This window comes from Atractosteus spatula, chromosome 24 (genome assembly GCF_055471065.1).
Source record: "Atractosteus spatula isolate fAtrSpa1 chromosome 24, fAtrSpa1.hap1, whole genome shotgun sequence".
In the NCBI taxonomy this organism is placed as follows: Eukaryota; Metazoa; Chordata; class Actinopteri; order Semionotiformes; family Lepisosteidae; genus Atractosteus; species Atractosteus spatula.
The window spans coordinates 14665812-14681042 of NC_142729.1; the positions used below are offsets into that span (position 1 = coordinate 14665812).

A 15231-nucleotide genomic window follows, 5' to 3' on the forward strand; every position below is an offset into this window, starting at 1 on the left:
GAGCCCGCTCTGAGCCCGCTCTGGGCGGGCAACGGCCGGTGCGTCTCACAAGCAAGATGAAGCGAGGTGAAGTACGCGCAAATCTCAGATAACTCCCCCTCCTGGAATAATTTGGAGCCACGCCCTTAAACCCAACGTGGGGGTGTCTTTCCCAGAGCCTTTTTCTCTTCCAGGTGTGAGAGAAGCGGGGCGCGTTGCGCGCAGGGGAGTGTTTTTGCTCCGACGGGCGCCACCTGCTTGTAGGCTCGCTCGGCCGCCTGCCTCTGACGTCAGCGGGGTATTTCCGCAATTCTTCCTCGCATGGGGCGGAGGGAGAGAGAGAAAGAGATAGAGAGAGAGGGAGAGAGAGGGGGAGGCGGCGGAGTAGTGGGGGTGTCGTTCTCGCCAGCGAGTCGTGCTCTAGTTTGACTGCAGGGAAGCGAGGGGGGAGGCACCCCAAAACACGGACGTGGACGGGGGGATACGGAGCTCCCAACCTCCCCCCCTCCTCCTCCTCCTCCACCCACCCACTCGTGTCAGGACGAGGCGAGGAACTCGGGCTCCCTGTGTGGCGAAGCGTATCTCCCGGGATCTGTTTTTTTTTTGTGTGTGTGTGTTTCGGATAGGAGAGAGAGAAAGTCCGGAGATGGATGGTGAGTAAATGGCGCACCGGAGCTCGCACTGGAGTCGTCTTGTGCTTTTTTTGTGTGTGTGTGTTTTGTTGTGTTGTGCGTTTGTCGTGTCGTGGGATTTCATTGGGGCTGGCGCCCTGGGTGAAACCGGGACTGGGGTCGGTGGGGGTGGGAGGAGGAGGAGGAGGGAGGGGGGGTTGTTTTGCAGTCCGAAATCGGACGCGACTCGGAAGTCGGTGCGGACCCCCCCCCCACCGGCGGGGGGCGACACGGGTCCCCCGGCGGCGGGGACGCGCTGCGCCCCGGTTTGTTGTGGTCGTGGGGGCTGGGCGGTTTCTCTCCCAAGTGGGCACCCCCCCCGGGCCAGGGGACCGTCGGGGTTGGGGGTTGGGGGTTGGGGGGGGGAGTAAGAGCGGTCGGCCCCCTCCTCTTCCTCCTCCTCCTCCTCCTCCTCCGGGGTGAGCTTGACGCGGCCTGCGTGTTTCTCCGAGCGTCGCTCCCCGTGGCCCTGGGGTTTTCCTGCGCCCTGAACTTTCTCCCCTTTCTCCGATACTTTATTTTTATTTTTTATTTTTTAAGGCGGCGACGCTTTTTAAATGCGGGAAGCGTAAGGCGACAAAAAAAAATGGTGGCGGCGGTGTTGATAACAATGGCCTGTTTCGTCGCCGGTCAAGCCCCGCTGACACTCCCACTGGTGGAGCCAAACCAAAAGTTTTTCTGCTCCGTGTCGCTGCTGCGACGCGAGTAGTCCGGTCAAAGGCCGTTGTTTTTGGTTTTGTTTTTAGTGTGTTTTTTTGGGGGGGAGGGGGGCTGTTTTGAAAGACGTACTGCCGGCGCCGGAAGTGCGTAAGATGGACTCCGCGGCGAAATTAAGCCCCCCCCCCCCCTCCACCCCAGTACCAACCTCTGGAGGTGTGGTCCCCCAACCTGGTTCTGGGGTGCCCCCTGTCCCCTTCCGAGTGTCGCTCCAGACGAGCTCTTGAATTGCAGGTGAATTGATTTCGCTGCTTGAGAGGTTTAAAATGGCCGCTTCGTCTCTCGTCTGGGGTTGAGAGCTCTGCTGAAGGAAAGCCGGTCGCGGCGGAGGAGGAGCGGCACCTGTCGCTGCCTCAGGCAGGAGCGCGGCGAGAGCCCGTTTGTCAAAGAGAGCAAACGGGGCGCCGCGCTTTACACAGAGGGTGGTGGGGGTGTGGAACAGGCTGCCCAGCCGGGTTGTGCCCAGACAGGGGTAAGAGGACTGTGTGTGGGGGGGTACAGGGGAGCGAGGAGCGAGGGGACTGTGTGTGTGTGTGTGGGGGGGGGGTACAGGGGAGCGAGGAGCGAGGGGACTGTGAGGGGGTGGAAGGAGCAGTGCAGTGCGGCCCCTCTCTGGACAGGACACACTGGGTGCAGTGCAGCCCCCCCCCCTCTCTGGACAGGACACATTGGGTGCAGTACAGCCCCCCCCCCCTCTCTGGACAGGACACATTGGGTGCAGTACAGCCCCCCCCCCTCTCTGGACAGGACACACTGGGTGCAGTACAGCCCCACTCTCTGGACAGGACACACTGGGTGCAGTACAGCCCCCCCCCCCTCTCTGGACAGGACACACTGGGTGCAGTACAGCCCCACTCTCTGGACAGGACACACTGGGTGCAGTGCAGCCCCCCCCCCTCTTTGGACAGGACACACTAGGTGCAATACAGCCCCCCCCTCTCTGGACAAGACACACTGGGTGCAGTACAGCCCCCCCCTCTGGACAGGACACACTGGGTGCAGTGCAGCCCCCCCCCTCTTTGGACAGGACACACTAGGTGCAATACAGCCCCCCCCTCTCTGGACAAGACACACTGGGTGCAGTACAGCCCCCCCCTCTCTGGACAGGACACACTGGGTGCAATACAGCCCCCCCCCCCCCCTCTGGACAGGACACACTGGGTGCAGTACAGCCCCCCCCTCTCTGGACAGGACACACTGGGTGCAATACAGCCCCCCCTCTCTGGACAGGACACACTGGGTGCAGTACAGCCCCCCCCTCTCTGGACAAGACACACTGGGTGCAGTACAGCCCCCCCCCCCCCTCTGGACAGGACACACTGGGTGCAGTACAGCCCCCCCCTCTCTGGACAGGACACACTGGGTGCAATACAGCCCCCCCCTCTCTGGACAGGACACACTGGGTGCAGTACAGCCCCCCCCTCTCTGGACAAGACACACTGGGTGCAGTACAGCCCCCCCCCCCCCTCTGGACAGGACACACTGGGAGCAGTACAGCCCCTCCCCCCCTCTGGACAGGACACACTGGGTGCAGTACAGCCCCTCCCCCCCTCTGGACAGGACGCACTGGGTGCAGTACAGCCCCCACCCCTCTCTGGACAGGACACACTGGGTGCAGTACAGCCCCCACCCCTCTCTGGACAGGACACACTGGGAGCAGTACAGCCCCCACCCCTCTCTGGACAGGACACACTGGGAGCAGTACAGCCCCCACCCCTCTCTAGACAATACACACTGGGTGCAGTGCAGCCCCTCTCTCCCTCTGGACAGGACATACTGGGAGTTTCGGGGCTGAGCAGTCTCTGCTGGTTTTGGGGTGCCCAGCCTCGCTTGGCCTTTCACCCCATGCGCCACACGGGGGGCCCATCTCGGCCTCATCCGGTGCCCTCTGAGCGGATGTGGAGTCTTTTTCAGGGGGGGGGAGGGACCCGAGATTAGATCGTACTGTCGCTCAGTAGCTAATCGATCCCAGGGTCTCATCCAGCTGTTTCTCGAACGAATCCGGGGTGTCGGGCTTCAACCGCATGGCTGGGCAGCTTGTTTCACAACCCCACCACCCTTTGTGTAAAGAAGAGCCTCCTGTCCCGACTGGGGGGGGGGGGATCTCATCCAGCCAGTTTGTGGCCGGGTTGCCCTTGCTTCCCTGCGGGTGGACCAGAGATGACCCCCCCCCTCCCCCCACCCCAGAGGGGATGTCACCCCCCCTCCCCTGGCTCAGGGCCACAGTTTCTGTATGTGACGAGACGAGAAACGACTGCTTTCGTTTCCCCTACCCCCCTCCCCACCCCCCCAACTGTCAGGAAGCGCTGGAGGCCACTCTCGCCGAAGCCACCTGGTTTCGGGTCGCCTGTGTCTTCTGGTTCCCTTCAGACTAAAGACAGTCAGTTCCTTCAGCCTGTCAGTGTAGGGACGCTCCCTTCAGACTAAAGAGAGTCAGTTCCTTCAGCCTGTCAGTGTAGGGACGCTCCCTTCAGACTAAAGAGGCTCAGTTCCTTCAGCCTGTCAGTGTAGGGACGCTCTCTTCAGACTAAAGAGAGTCAGTTCCTTCAGCCTGGCAGCGTGGGGACATTCTTCTAGTCCCAGAGTGCATCTCGTTGCTCTTCTGTGGGCTGGTTCCAGAGCAGCAGTATGTTTTTGTGACGAGGTGACCGAAACTGGGCGCAGTCTTCTCAGTGAGGCCCAACTACTGCACTGCACAATTTCGACACGACTACCCTGGATTTGGATTCCTTTTGGGAAGAACTTATATCTATAAGAGCCGGCAGCCGGTAAGAGCCGAGATGTGGGAGGGGACTCCTATGACAGCCCTAGTCCCTTCAGACTAAAGAGACTCAGTGCCTTCAGCCCGTCAGTGTGGGACGCTCCCTTCAGACTGAAGAGACTCAGTTCCTTCAGCCTGTCAATGTTGGACACTCCCTTCAGACTGAAGAGACTCAGTTCCTTCAGCCTGTCAGTGTGGGACACTCCCTTCAGACTGAAGAGACTCAGTTCCTTCAGCCCGTCAGTGTGGGACACTCCCTTCAGACTGAAGAGACTCAGTTCCTTCAGCCCATCAGTATGGGACACTCCCTTCAGACTGAAGAGACTCAGTTCCTTCAGCCCGTCAGTGTGGGACACTCCCTTCAGACTGAAGAGACTCAGTTCCTCCAGCCCGTCAGTGTGTGACACTCCCTTCAGACTAAAGAGACTCAGTTCCTTCAGCCCGTCAGTGTGGGACACTCCCTTCAGACTAAAGAGACTCAGTTCCTCCAGCCTGGCAGTGTGGGACGCTCCTTCAGACTAGAGAGACTCAGTTCCTTCAGCCCGTCAGTGTGGGACACTCCCTTCAGACTGAAGAGACTCAGTTCCTTCAGCCCATCAGTGTGAGATGCTCCCTTCAGACTGAAGAGACTCAGTTCCTTCAGCCCGTCAGTGTGGGACACTCCCTTCAGACTAAAGAGACTCAGTTCCTCCAGCCTGGCAGTGTGGGACGCTCCTATGACAGCCTTGACGGCTTTAAAATTGCTGCTCCGCTTTTCCTGAGCCCCAGAGGTCTTGATCCGTTTGTGTTTGTCTTCCAGGGATGTCGTTTGGCTGGGGTCAGCCCGCTGTGAACCCAGGTAAGAGCCCGGCGGTCTTTCTCCTGCTGTGCCGTCTGGGATCTGAAGTGGGCCCGGATCAGCTGTGTTCTGTCGGGGGGGATCTTGAGAGAGGTTACGAGTGAGAGGAGAGAGGGGGGGCCCTTCAGCCCCTGTGGCTTGTTAGGTAGTTAGTCGTTAATTGATCGCAGGATCTCATCCAGCTGTGCCTCGAGAGAAGCCAGGGAATCGGCTTCAACCGCAGGGCCGGGCAGCTTGTTCCCCACCCCCACCACCCTTTGTGTAAAGAAGAGCCTCCTGTCCCGACTGGGGGGTCTAATCCAGCCAGTTTGTGGAGGAAGCCAGGGTACTGGCTTGGCAGATTGCTCCCCACCCCACCACCCTTTGTGTAAAGTAGTACCCTCCTGTACCGACTGGGGGGATCTCACCCCGCCGTGCCTTCGAGAGAAGTCAGGGTATTGGCTTCAACGGCTGAGCACCTTGTTCCACACTCCTGCCACCCTTTGTGTAAACTAGTGTGCCTCCTGGTTGACTCCTTGTCCCCCCTTTTTTTTTTTTGCCAACCCCCTCCTCCCCTTTCCAGGGACCCCCTACATCGAGATCATCGAGCAGCCCAAGCAGAGGGGGATGCGCTTCCGGTACAAGTGCGAGGGCCGGTCGGCGGGCAGCATCCCTGGGGAGAAGAGCAACGACACCACCAAGACCCACCCGGCCATCAAGGTCAGGCGGGGTGACCGCTGGACGAGCCCCAGCGCGCGGGAGGCCGGATAGCGGGCAGGGCGCTGCTGTCTCCTTCTGCCCTCCGGCGCGGGGCGGAGTGGGGGTGGGGGTGTGTGGAGTGGACATAGGAGAGGGGAGTGGGGGTGTGTGGAGTGGACATAGGAGAGGGGAGTGGGGAGGGGGGCTGTGGAGTGGACATAGGAGAGAGGAGTGGGGGTGTGTGGAGTGGACATAGGAGAGAGGGGGGTGGATTGGGGGCTGTGGAGTGGACATAGGAGAGGGGAGTGGGGGGGGGGGGCTGTGGAGTGGACATAGGAGAGAGGAGTGGGGGTGTGTGGAGTGGACATAGGAGAGGGGAGTGGGGTGTGTGGAGTGGACATAGGAGAGAGGGGGGTGGATTGGGGGCTGTGGAGTGGACGTAGGAGAGGGGAGTGGGGGGGGTGGAGTGGACATAGGAGAGAGGAGTGGGGGTGTGTGGAGTGGACATAGGAGAGGGGAGTGGGGTGACTGGGGGGAGTGGTGAGTGGGGGGGAGTGGGAGTGGGGTGACTGGGGGGAGTGGTGAGTGTGGGAGTGGGGTGATTGGGGGGAGTGGAGTGGGGGGGGAGTGGGGTGATTGGGGGGAGTGGTGAGTGGGGTGATTGGGGGAGTGGGGTGATTGGGGGAGTGGTGAGTGTGGGGGGAGTGGGGTGACTGGGGAGTGGTGAGTGTGGGGGGGAGTGGGGTGATTGGGGGGAGTGGTGAGTGTGGGGGGAGTGGGGTGACTGGGGGGAGTGGTGAGTCGGGGGGGAGTGGGGTGACTGGGGGGAGTGGTGAGTGGGGAGTCTTCAAACAGCTGGTAATTCCAAGCTGGTTTGGGGGAGACCTATTAAACCCGCTGGATCACGTCTCTCCACAACCGGGGTGCCTTCCTGCTCCCCCTAAAATTACTCTGGTCTCGCACGCTCCCGCACACTCCCGCACGCTCTCGCACACGTGCTTCAGGGGTCCTAGTAGGACGCGAAGGTCCGAGATGGGATGAAAACCAGGAACGGATTCACCGGAGCCGGGAGGGCTGATGTGTGCCTCTCCCCCCCCCCCCCCCCCGTGTCCCCCCAGATCCACAACTACAGCGGTCCGGTCAAGGTGCGCATCTCGCTGGTCACCAAGACGACGCCGTACAAGCCCCACCCCCACGAGCTGGTGGGCAAGGACTGCAAGCACGGCTACTACGAGGCGGAGCTGCAGGACCGCCGCGTCCACAGGTAGCGCCCGCCGCGGGGTGGGGGCTCTCACTGTCTGGGGCCCCTGGGCCGGCGATCGGGGCGTCGCGCGGAGGAAGGTTGCGACGGGGAATCTGCTCGTGGAAGAGAAAGCGAATCCCCGATCGGGGAGGGGCGGTTTCGGGCTGGTGCTGGGACGTGCCTAAAAATCAACACCTCCGCATTCTGGAGAGGGCAGTGATGGCGCCCCCTGCTGGCCCGGTCTCTCTCCCTCTCTATCCCTTCTCTCATTTCTCATCCTCCTCTCCCCCCCCACCCTTCTCTCTCTCTCTCTCTGTCCCTTCTCTCATTTCTCATCCTCTCTCTCTCTCCTTCTCCTCCTCTTTGTCTCCTCCTCCTTTTCCTCTCCCCCATTCTCTCCCTCTTTCTAATCCTCTCTCCCACTCTCTCATTTCTCATCCTCCTCTCTCTCATCTCTCTCTCTCTCTCCCTCTCCTCCCTCCCTGTCTCCTCCTCTTCCTCTCCCTCTCCTCCTTTTCCTCTACTCCTCCTCCCTCTCCTCTCTCCCTCTCTCTCTCATCTCTCTCTCTCTCCCTCTCCTCCCTCCCTGTCTCCTCCTCTTCTCTCCCTCTCCTCCTTTTCCTCTACTCCTCCTCCCTCTCCTCTCTCCCCCCTCTCTAATCTCTCTCTCCCTCTCCTCCCTCCCTGTCTCCTCCTCTTCCTCTCCCTCTCCTCCTTTTCCTCTACTCCTCCTCCTCTCCTCTCTCCCTCTCTCTCTCTCTCTCCCTCTCCTCCCTCCCTGTCTCCTCTTCCTCTCCCTCTCCTCCTTTTCCTCTCCCCCATTCTCTCCCTCTCTCTAATCTCTCTCCCACTCTCTCATTTCTCTTCCCTCTCTCTCTCTCTCTCTCTCTCTCTCTCTCTCCTGCAGCTTTCAGAACCTGGGGATCCAGTGTGTGAAGAAGAAAGATGTGGTGGAGGCTGTGGGTATCCGCCTGCAGACCCAGAACAACCCCTTCAACAGTGAGTACAGGGCCCAGCAGCTCCCCCTCTCTCCCTCTCTCCCTCTCTGTCTCTCTCTCCCTCCCCCTCTCCCACTTCCCGCCGCGTTCCCGCGCACCCTCCGCGCAGGTTCCCCCCCCCTCCTTGTCCATCCAGCCACTCCTCCTGTGTTTATCCTCCCGCAGTCCCGGAGTCGGAGGTGTGGGGGAGGAGTACGACCTGAACGCGGTCCGGCTCTGCTTCCAGGCCACCATCACCCTGCCCAGCGGCGAGCTGTACCAGCTGGAGCCCGTGGTCTCCCAGCCCATCTACGACAACCGTGAGTCCCGCTGTGCTGTGCCACCTCCAAGGGGGCTACGGGTTCAAATCCCAAAAGAAGGCGCCGGTTCAGGATGGGAAGCCTTTTATGTCCGTTTCTGATCCAGGGAATACAAAGCGGAGGTCATGTCCGAGCAGGAAGGCCCCCGGGCGCTAACGACTCTCCTTTTAATCGAGCAAAATGTTTTGGATCTCCTTAAGAAGCAGCCGTTAAAGCACGTTTGAAATGCGGTCACTAGCGGTCACTAGCGGTCACTAGCGGCGAGGCGGTCCTCTGTACTGGAGTCGCTGGAGTTCAGACTGAGAGGCGGAGATGTGAAACGTTATCGCTTCCGAAACCTTAAATTCCCACGGTTCGGATTCCAATTTGGGTCATCTTTCATGTACAGCGCCCCCCCCCCCCAGAAGGATGAGATGAGGTCAGCGCTGCTGGTTTTGCCGTTGAGTCAAGCAGTTCGGCTTCGAGACGAACGGATGACTGTGAGGCAGAAGTGCAGAATTATGGCCTTTTATTTCTGGGCATTGCTGTGCTTGTATGTTGTACAGTCCTGACAAATAGCATCTAACTAGCTGTTGACGATGTACTGTTTTAGAGCAAATAGCACTTAAAAAGCTCTAAAATATTATCTTCGAATAACAGCATTTAAATAGGACCTTAGTAGAACACAAAAGGTGTTATTATTCTAAAATGTTAAAGCTTATACGCGCAGAAATACCCAGAAATATGTATTTGTTCCTCTCGAACGCGAATTGCTTGAGTATACAGCAGGAATAGCACTTTGATCTCACTGTCCCAATACTTACAGAAGGCACTGTAGCAGATTATCTGAGGCAACACAAATGAGTTTTTTTTTTTTCAGTGGGGTTAAGCAGAGTTAACAGATCATCACCAAATGAAAGATGAAATTACTACAGAACTACAGGAATCCAAGCCACTTACAGTACTTGGGATTATTCTGGGGGACTGTGGTGCATTGCTGTAGCATTTCTGCAGAAGTTTGTGTTGTTCTCTAGCTAGCTGTGACCCCAAAACAGCCCTGCTGGATCCCCAAAACGCACCCCCACTGAACAGAGGGGTGGGTGGGGGGTGGGTGGTTTCCCGCTGTCTCACGGCCGTGCCTGTCTCTCTGTCTGCGGGGTGCAGGGGCGCCCAACACCGCAGAGCTCAAGATCTGCCGCGTGAACCGCAACTCGGGCAGCTGCAGGGGGGGAGACGAGATCTTCCTGCTGTGTGACAAGGTGCAGAAAGGTGAGGCGGGGGCAGGGGTGTCAGGCTGCTCGTCGGCACGTTGTTTCCCCCTCTCCCTCTCTCTCTCATCCCTCTCCACTACCCCTCTCTCTTATCCCTCTCTCTTATCCCTCCCCTCTCTCCCATCCCTCACCCTCATCCCTCACCACTGTCCCTCTCTCTCATCCCTCCCCTCTCTCCCATCCCTCACCCTCATCCCTCCCCTCTCTCTCATCCCTCTCTCTCATCCCTCTCTCTCATCCCTCTCTCTCATCCCTCTCTCCCATCCCTCACCACTGTCCCTCTCTCTCATCCCTCTCTCTCATCCCTCTCTCTCATCCCTCACCACTGTCCCTCTCTCTCATCCCTCTCTCTCATCCCTCTCTCTCATCCCTCACCACTGTCCCTCTCTCTCATCCCTCACCCTCATCCCTCACCCTCTATCCCTCCCTTTCTCTCAGAAACGCCCTGGGATTTTTAATGACCACAGAGAGTCAGGCCCTCGGTTTGACGTGGAAAACCACGTTTTTACGTTTTACGTGGTTTTTCCATGAACACAGGAAGAACATGCAGACTCCATGCAGATAGCACCCCAGGTATGGAATTGAACCCAGGGCCCCAGGACTAAACACTGTGCTGTGCCTCTATGTCGCCCAGCATCATATTAATACCTGGTGGAGGTATGGGGTGCGATAAAACCCTCTTTAACCAAATAATAACCCGTGATCACCCCCCCCCCCAGAGGACATCGAGGTGCGCTTCTTCCGCGACTCCTGGGAGGGCAGGGGCTCCTTCTCCCAGGCGGACGTGCACCGCCAGGTGGCCATCGTCTTCCGCACGCCGCCCTACAGCAACCCCAACCTCACCGAGCCCGTCAAGGTCAAGATGCAGCTGCGCCGGCCGTCCGACCGCGAGGTCAGCGAGCCCATGGACTTCCAGTACCTGCCCGCGGACCCAGGTCAGAGCCCGCCCCGCCCCGCCCCGCCCAGTCCTCTCCTCCAGCTGCCCCTTCAAGGATCCCAGCGGATCTCTGGGATGGGGGGAGACTCCCACAATCCTTTGCCCGGATTGGCGTGATGGAACTAGGGGGGGTGCCGCAGGGGCCTGTACTAGGGCCACCTGCCGTTCTTCGATGATCTAGATTCCTGAATCGTTTTCTAATTTGTCGTCGTCGTCGTCGTCGTCGTCGTCGATAGTCAAGTATGAGATTCCAGCCGGGGGGGGTTGGGAGAGGTGACCAGCGAGGGGAGTCGAGCCTGTGGGGCGTCGAGCAGCTGATCGCTCTGAAGGCCCTCATCCGGCCGTTTCTGGAGAGAAGCCAGGGTATCGGCTCCTACAACAAAAGTCTGGGCGGCTTGCTCCCCCCTCCCTCCACCCTCTGTGTAAAGAAGGGCCTCCCGTTCAGTGGCACACGTGTAACACGTTACAGGGTGGGACTCTCTCGCGGTGTCGTGCGCTGTCCAGGGAGGGGCGCTGTGCGAGCTCGGAGCCCGGCAGGAGGGGGGGCAGGGAGAGCTTCCCAGAGGCCCGAGGAGACGCAGCGGCGCTCCGTAGGGGACCACTGATTCGGCTGCAGCTGCCCGTGACTGACCTTGTCCCCCCCGCCCTCTGTCCCCCCCCCCCGCAGACGAGTACAGGCTGCTGGAGAAGAGGAAGAGGACGGAGGGGATGTTCCAGAACCTCAAGCTGAGCAACATCATGTCAGGTACGCGGGACAGCGGGAGGGAGCGGGGGGGGAGATCCCGGCCTTCGGAAGCCGGAGGAGCCAACGTTGCTGGGGAGGCCGCAGAGCCGCCCGGTCAGTCCGCCTGCGGGGGGGGGGGGGGGGGGGGTGCGCGCGCGCGCGCGGGAGTTGGCGTCTCCCCAACGCCTCCCACCTTGCCCGTGTTTCCCCATTTCCGCAGGGGCGACCCCGGCGGAGCGCCGGATCCTGAACATTCCCAAGAGGACGGCGACAGCCGCCAAGCCGCTGGCCAGCCGGGCGCAGCCGGGTGAGAACTCCTCTCGCGCTCGCCGGCTGAAAGGGGGGGGGGGGGGAGGCTGCGATGCGGGGTCCCGGGTTCGAGTCCGGCCTCCGGTGCCTGTCTGTGTGGAGTCTGCATGCTTGTTGCCTCCCGCTGCTGGGTTCAGCTGGCGACCCTGAGCAGCATTCCTCCCGGATTTCGATCCCTGTCCCCCATGAGGGAGCCCTCCGCCCTTTCTGGGAATCCGGAAGCCGGGAATGATCAGGAGGGCTCACGGCTCGGTAGCTGGGGTGTGCGGAGTCAGGGGAGTGATCTGGACTTCGCCCCCCCCCTCTCTCTCTCCTCCTTTTCCTCTACTCCTCCTCCCTCTCCTCTCCCCCCCACCCTCTCTAATCTCTCTCTCCCTTCTCTCGTTTCTCATCCTCTTCCTCTCCCTCTCCTCCTTTTCCTCTACTCCTCCTCCCTCTCATCTCCTCTCTCCCTCTCTCTAATATCTCTCCCACTCTCTCATTTCTCATCCTCCTCTCTGTCCCTCTCTCTCATCTCTCTCTCCCTCCCTCTCCTCCCTGTCTCCTCCTCTTCCTCTCCCTCTCCTCCTTTTCCTCTACTCCTCCTCCCTCTCCTCTCTCTCCCTTCTCTCATTTCTCATCCTCCTCTCTCCCTCTCCTCCCTCCCTGTCTCCTCCTCTACTCCTCCTCCCTCTCCTCTCTCCCCCACTCTCTCCCTCTCTCTAATCTCTCTCTCCCCCCCCGTAGTGAACGCCGTGGCCCCGATGATGTCGGTCAGACCGGTGGCGCCCGCGCAGTCCCTCTTCGGCCCACCCGCCCCGGCGAAGCTGTCCGAGGCCCCCGAGCCCTGGCAGTTCCTCAGCGACCTCAGCCTGGGCTCGGACGCCCCCCGGGCGACCCCCGTGGGGAGGTTCCCGGCCCCCGGCCTGGGCCCTGCCCCGGCTCCGGCCCCGGCTCCCCCGCAGGACTACCACACCGTCAACCTGTCCGACCTCTACGACTTCGCCCTGCCGGCGTTCGGCAAGGAGGGGGCCGGCGGTGGCGGGGGGGGCGTGGCCGACGGGGGAGGGGGGCCGGCGGCCAGGCCTGGCGGCGGCATGCCCCCCCCCCCGTCCTCCTCCTCCTCCTCCGCCGCCGCAACGGAAGTGGGGCCCCTGGGGGCCCACTTCGGGGCCCCGCCGGCCGAGCAGCTGTGCGACGAGGAGATCCCCGAGTTCCCCAGCTTCAGCGAGGCCCAGGCCTCGGCCGCCCTGGACAGCATCAACACCGAGGACTTCCAGGCCCTGCTGGGCCACAGCGCCATGGCGGTGGACGGCCCCCCGCCCCCCGACCCCCCCCAGCAGGGGCAGGGGCAGGGGCAGGGGCAGGGCGGGAGCCCCAACACCTGGATGAGCTACCCCAACAGCATCATGAGCCTGCTGCAGAGCGAGGGCCTCCTGGACGTCCCGGCGCCACCGAACCTCCCCGTCACCCTGGACGAGACGGACGTGTTCAACTCCCTGGACGAGGACCGGCTCATGTCCATCTTCAACAGCGGCGCCCAGTCCGCCTTCATGCCGGGGCACCCCAGCTAACTCCGTCTGCCCCCCCCTCCCCGTTCCAGCTGGGGCGGCTCCTCACCCCCCCACCCCCACCCCCTCTCTCGCCTGCCCTGAGCCGTTCCGCTTGGCGGGGGGGGGGGGCGAGATCCCGCAGTCAGGGTGCAGAAATGGTAAGAAAGTGTTCAAGTCGGCACTTTCCGAGTTTAATCCCCCCCCACCACCCGTTGCAGTGCATCATGGGACACAGTCACGTCATTGGCGGGAGGGCTGACTGAGGAGGCTCCGCTGGAACATGGAACCAGCAGGTGTGGGCGCGGGTTGGGGGTACCCCCCCCCCCCCGAGACCAGAAATTACTGTAAAAGAGGTGTGAGGACCCCCTGGACAGACTTTTCTTTCAACATGCATGGGAGGGGTTACCAGCCTCCATGGCTCAATATATTTCAGACCTCCTGACGCTTGAAGTTGATCGCGGGGAGCTTGTTTTCATTTAAAGGTGTACATACGTCTGTTTTTCCAATTCTGACTTCCAGTGAAACCCGGTGTACCATACACCAAACAGAGGGCGAGATTTCCTCACAGCCCCGGAGGCTGTAGTACGAGGTTACTTCAGATCCCTCAAAACAGTCCAACACTCCTACACACCCAGATATTGGGGGGGGGGGGAGAGGGGAACATGATTTTCAGCCAGGTGCAGGTCTGTTACAGAAGACCTACAGCCTCCGTTGTCCCCTGTAGGCCTCCAGATTGAAATTGGTTAGCCACCTGCAGCTGGCTGGCTTTTAAAAGGAAAAAACGATTCAAGAAGAGGGTCTGCAGCTCCTCGTAAAACTGGGGCCGGTGTCGTTTTGCCGTGTTACAGGCCGGGGGGTGTCGTCCTCTCTCTGCGTCGCACGAAGGACAGACGCGATCGGTCCTGTTTGGATGCTGCATCGGGTTTCACTCTTCTCATTGTAGCAATATGAATATACAAGACCTTGTCTTAATGAATATTTTTGTGTGCCAGTAACCCTTAGCAAGTTAGCATTCAGAAAGCCAGAGGCCGAGATAACCGGAACAGATTGTAGAACCATGCACGTGCTAATCGAGAATTCTTATAAAGATTCCTTTTTATCGCAGACGCGAGTGGGTTTCTTTGCTTTGGGGGGGAATGACGGTGATGAGGAAAGCAGGCCGAGCTCTGTGAGCGCGAGTTGGAGCCTGGGTCACGTCGCTAACCGGCTTTGGGCCTTAAGCCACTGTGACCCCCCCCTCCACTGTCAGTGAGGGACAGACTTCTCCTCCAATCGGCGCTGATCCTCCAGTAGGGGGGCGGTGCTACCTGTGAGTTGTCAACAGACGATTGGCCCCAAGGGAAGGTGGGAGGGGTTCCCTCACTTCCTTATTCTCCTTGTTTTGCAGGTGCCGGGGATCATAGTAGAAACCAGACATGGGGAAAAAAGCCTACAACTGTCTCCCTTAAGGCTTGTGGGTTTAACAACAATAATTGGCCATTTCAAACTTAAGTAAAGATCTTGAAAGACTAGGTTTGGAAGGCTTCATTTACTGTGCAGTGGACTGGTGTTTACCATTCTGGTGTTTTGAATTACTTAAAATTTGAGGATGGGTAACATAATACAGCCGTTGGAGTAGTTCAAGCAGGGAGCTGCGTCAGCAGGCGTAGGCTGCAAAGGAACAGGTGATGGGTTTATTCCATGCTGAGACGAAAGGAAACACAACGTTTCGGTTGTGGAGCTGTCTTCAGGTGTGAGAATAATACAGTAATACGTCATACAGTCATCGCCTGCTTATCCGGTCCAGGAGATCCCCGTTCTTTAAATATTTTCTCTGCTAGAATTTCTACCCCCTCTGTCTTTACCACTAGGGCGGCGCCAGCGAGTAACAGTTAGGCCAGAGCGCTGAGGGTTCTGAGACACCACCCTGCACTGCTGCTGCTGTGCCTCAGACGAGACCTTTAATCAGCTGCACACCTGGCAAAGTCCAGCGGGCGGGGGGGTTCAGGAGGGAGCACTGTGGCTGCAGGTTTACGAGACGTCGCAGCAGCAGCAGCTGAGGAGCTGGGAGTGGCCCTCTATGAAAGGGGCCCTGTTGAGACAATACTGAGCTCGTGCAGAGCCCGGGGTTGGAGTGAAAACCTGCACCGGCTCTCTGGGACCAGGGTTCCCTCACCCCTGGTGTACACCAGCGTTGCCCAGTCCAGATCCGTATGGCCCGGCTCCGTGCCGGGTCTGCGATGACTGAATTGAACCCCAAATGTATTAATATCCAAATATAACTACCGAAAACTCTCAGACACTGCTGTATAACTA

General features: G+C 59.8%; 1 protein-coding gene across 1 annotated transcript; it reads left to right on the forward strand.

Annotated features, from left to right (window-relative positions):
- Positions 1 to 329: 329 nt before the first annotated feature.
- rela (RELA proto-oncogene, NF-kB subunit a) lies at positions 330 to 14040 on the forward strand. The gene is given in 12 exon segments (XM_088904808.1): positions 330 to 632; positions 4928 to 4966; positions 5529 to 5665; positions 6763 to 6908; positions 7795 to 7886; positions 8051 to 8068; positions 8071 to 8184; positions 9328 to 9432; positions 10154 to 10369; positions 11039 to 11116; positions 11316 to 11402; positions 12131 to 14040. Coding segments are annotated over 12 exon segments (1866 nt in total). The 5' UTR covers positions 330 to 625; the 3' UTR covers positions 12958 to 14040.
- The last annotated feature ends 1191 nt before the right edge of the window (positions 14041 to 15231 follow it).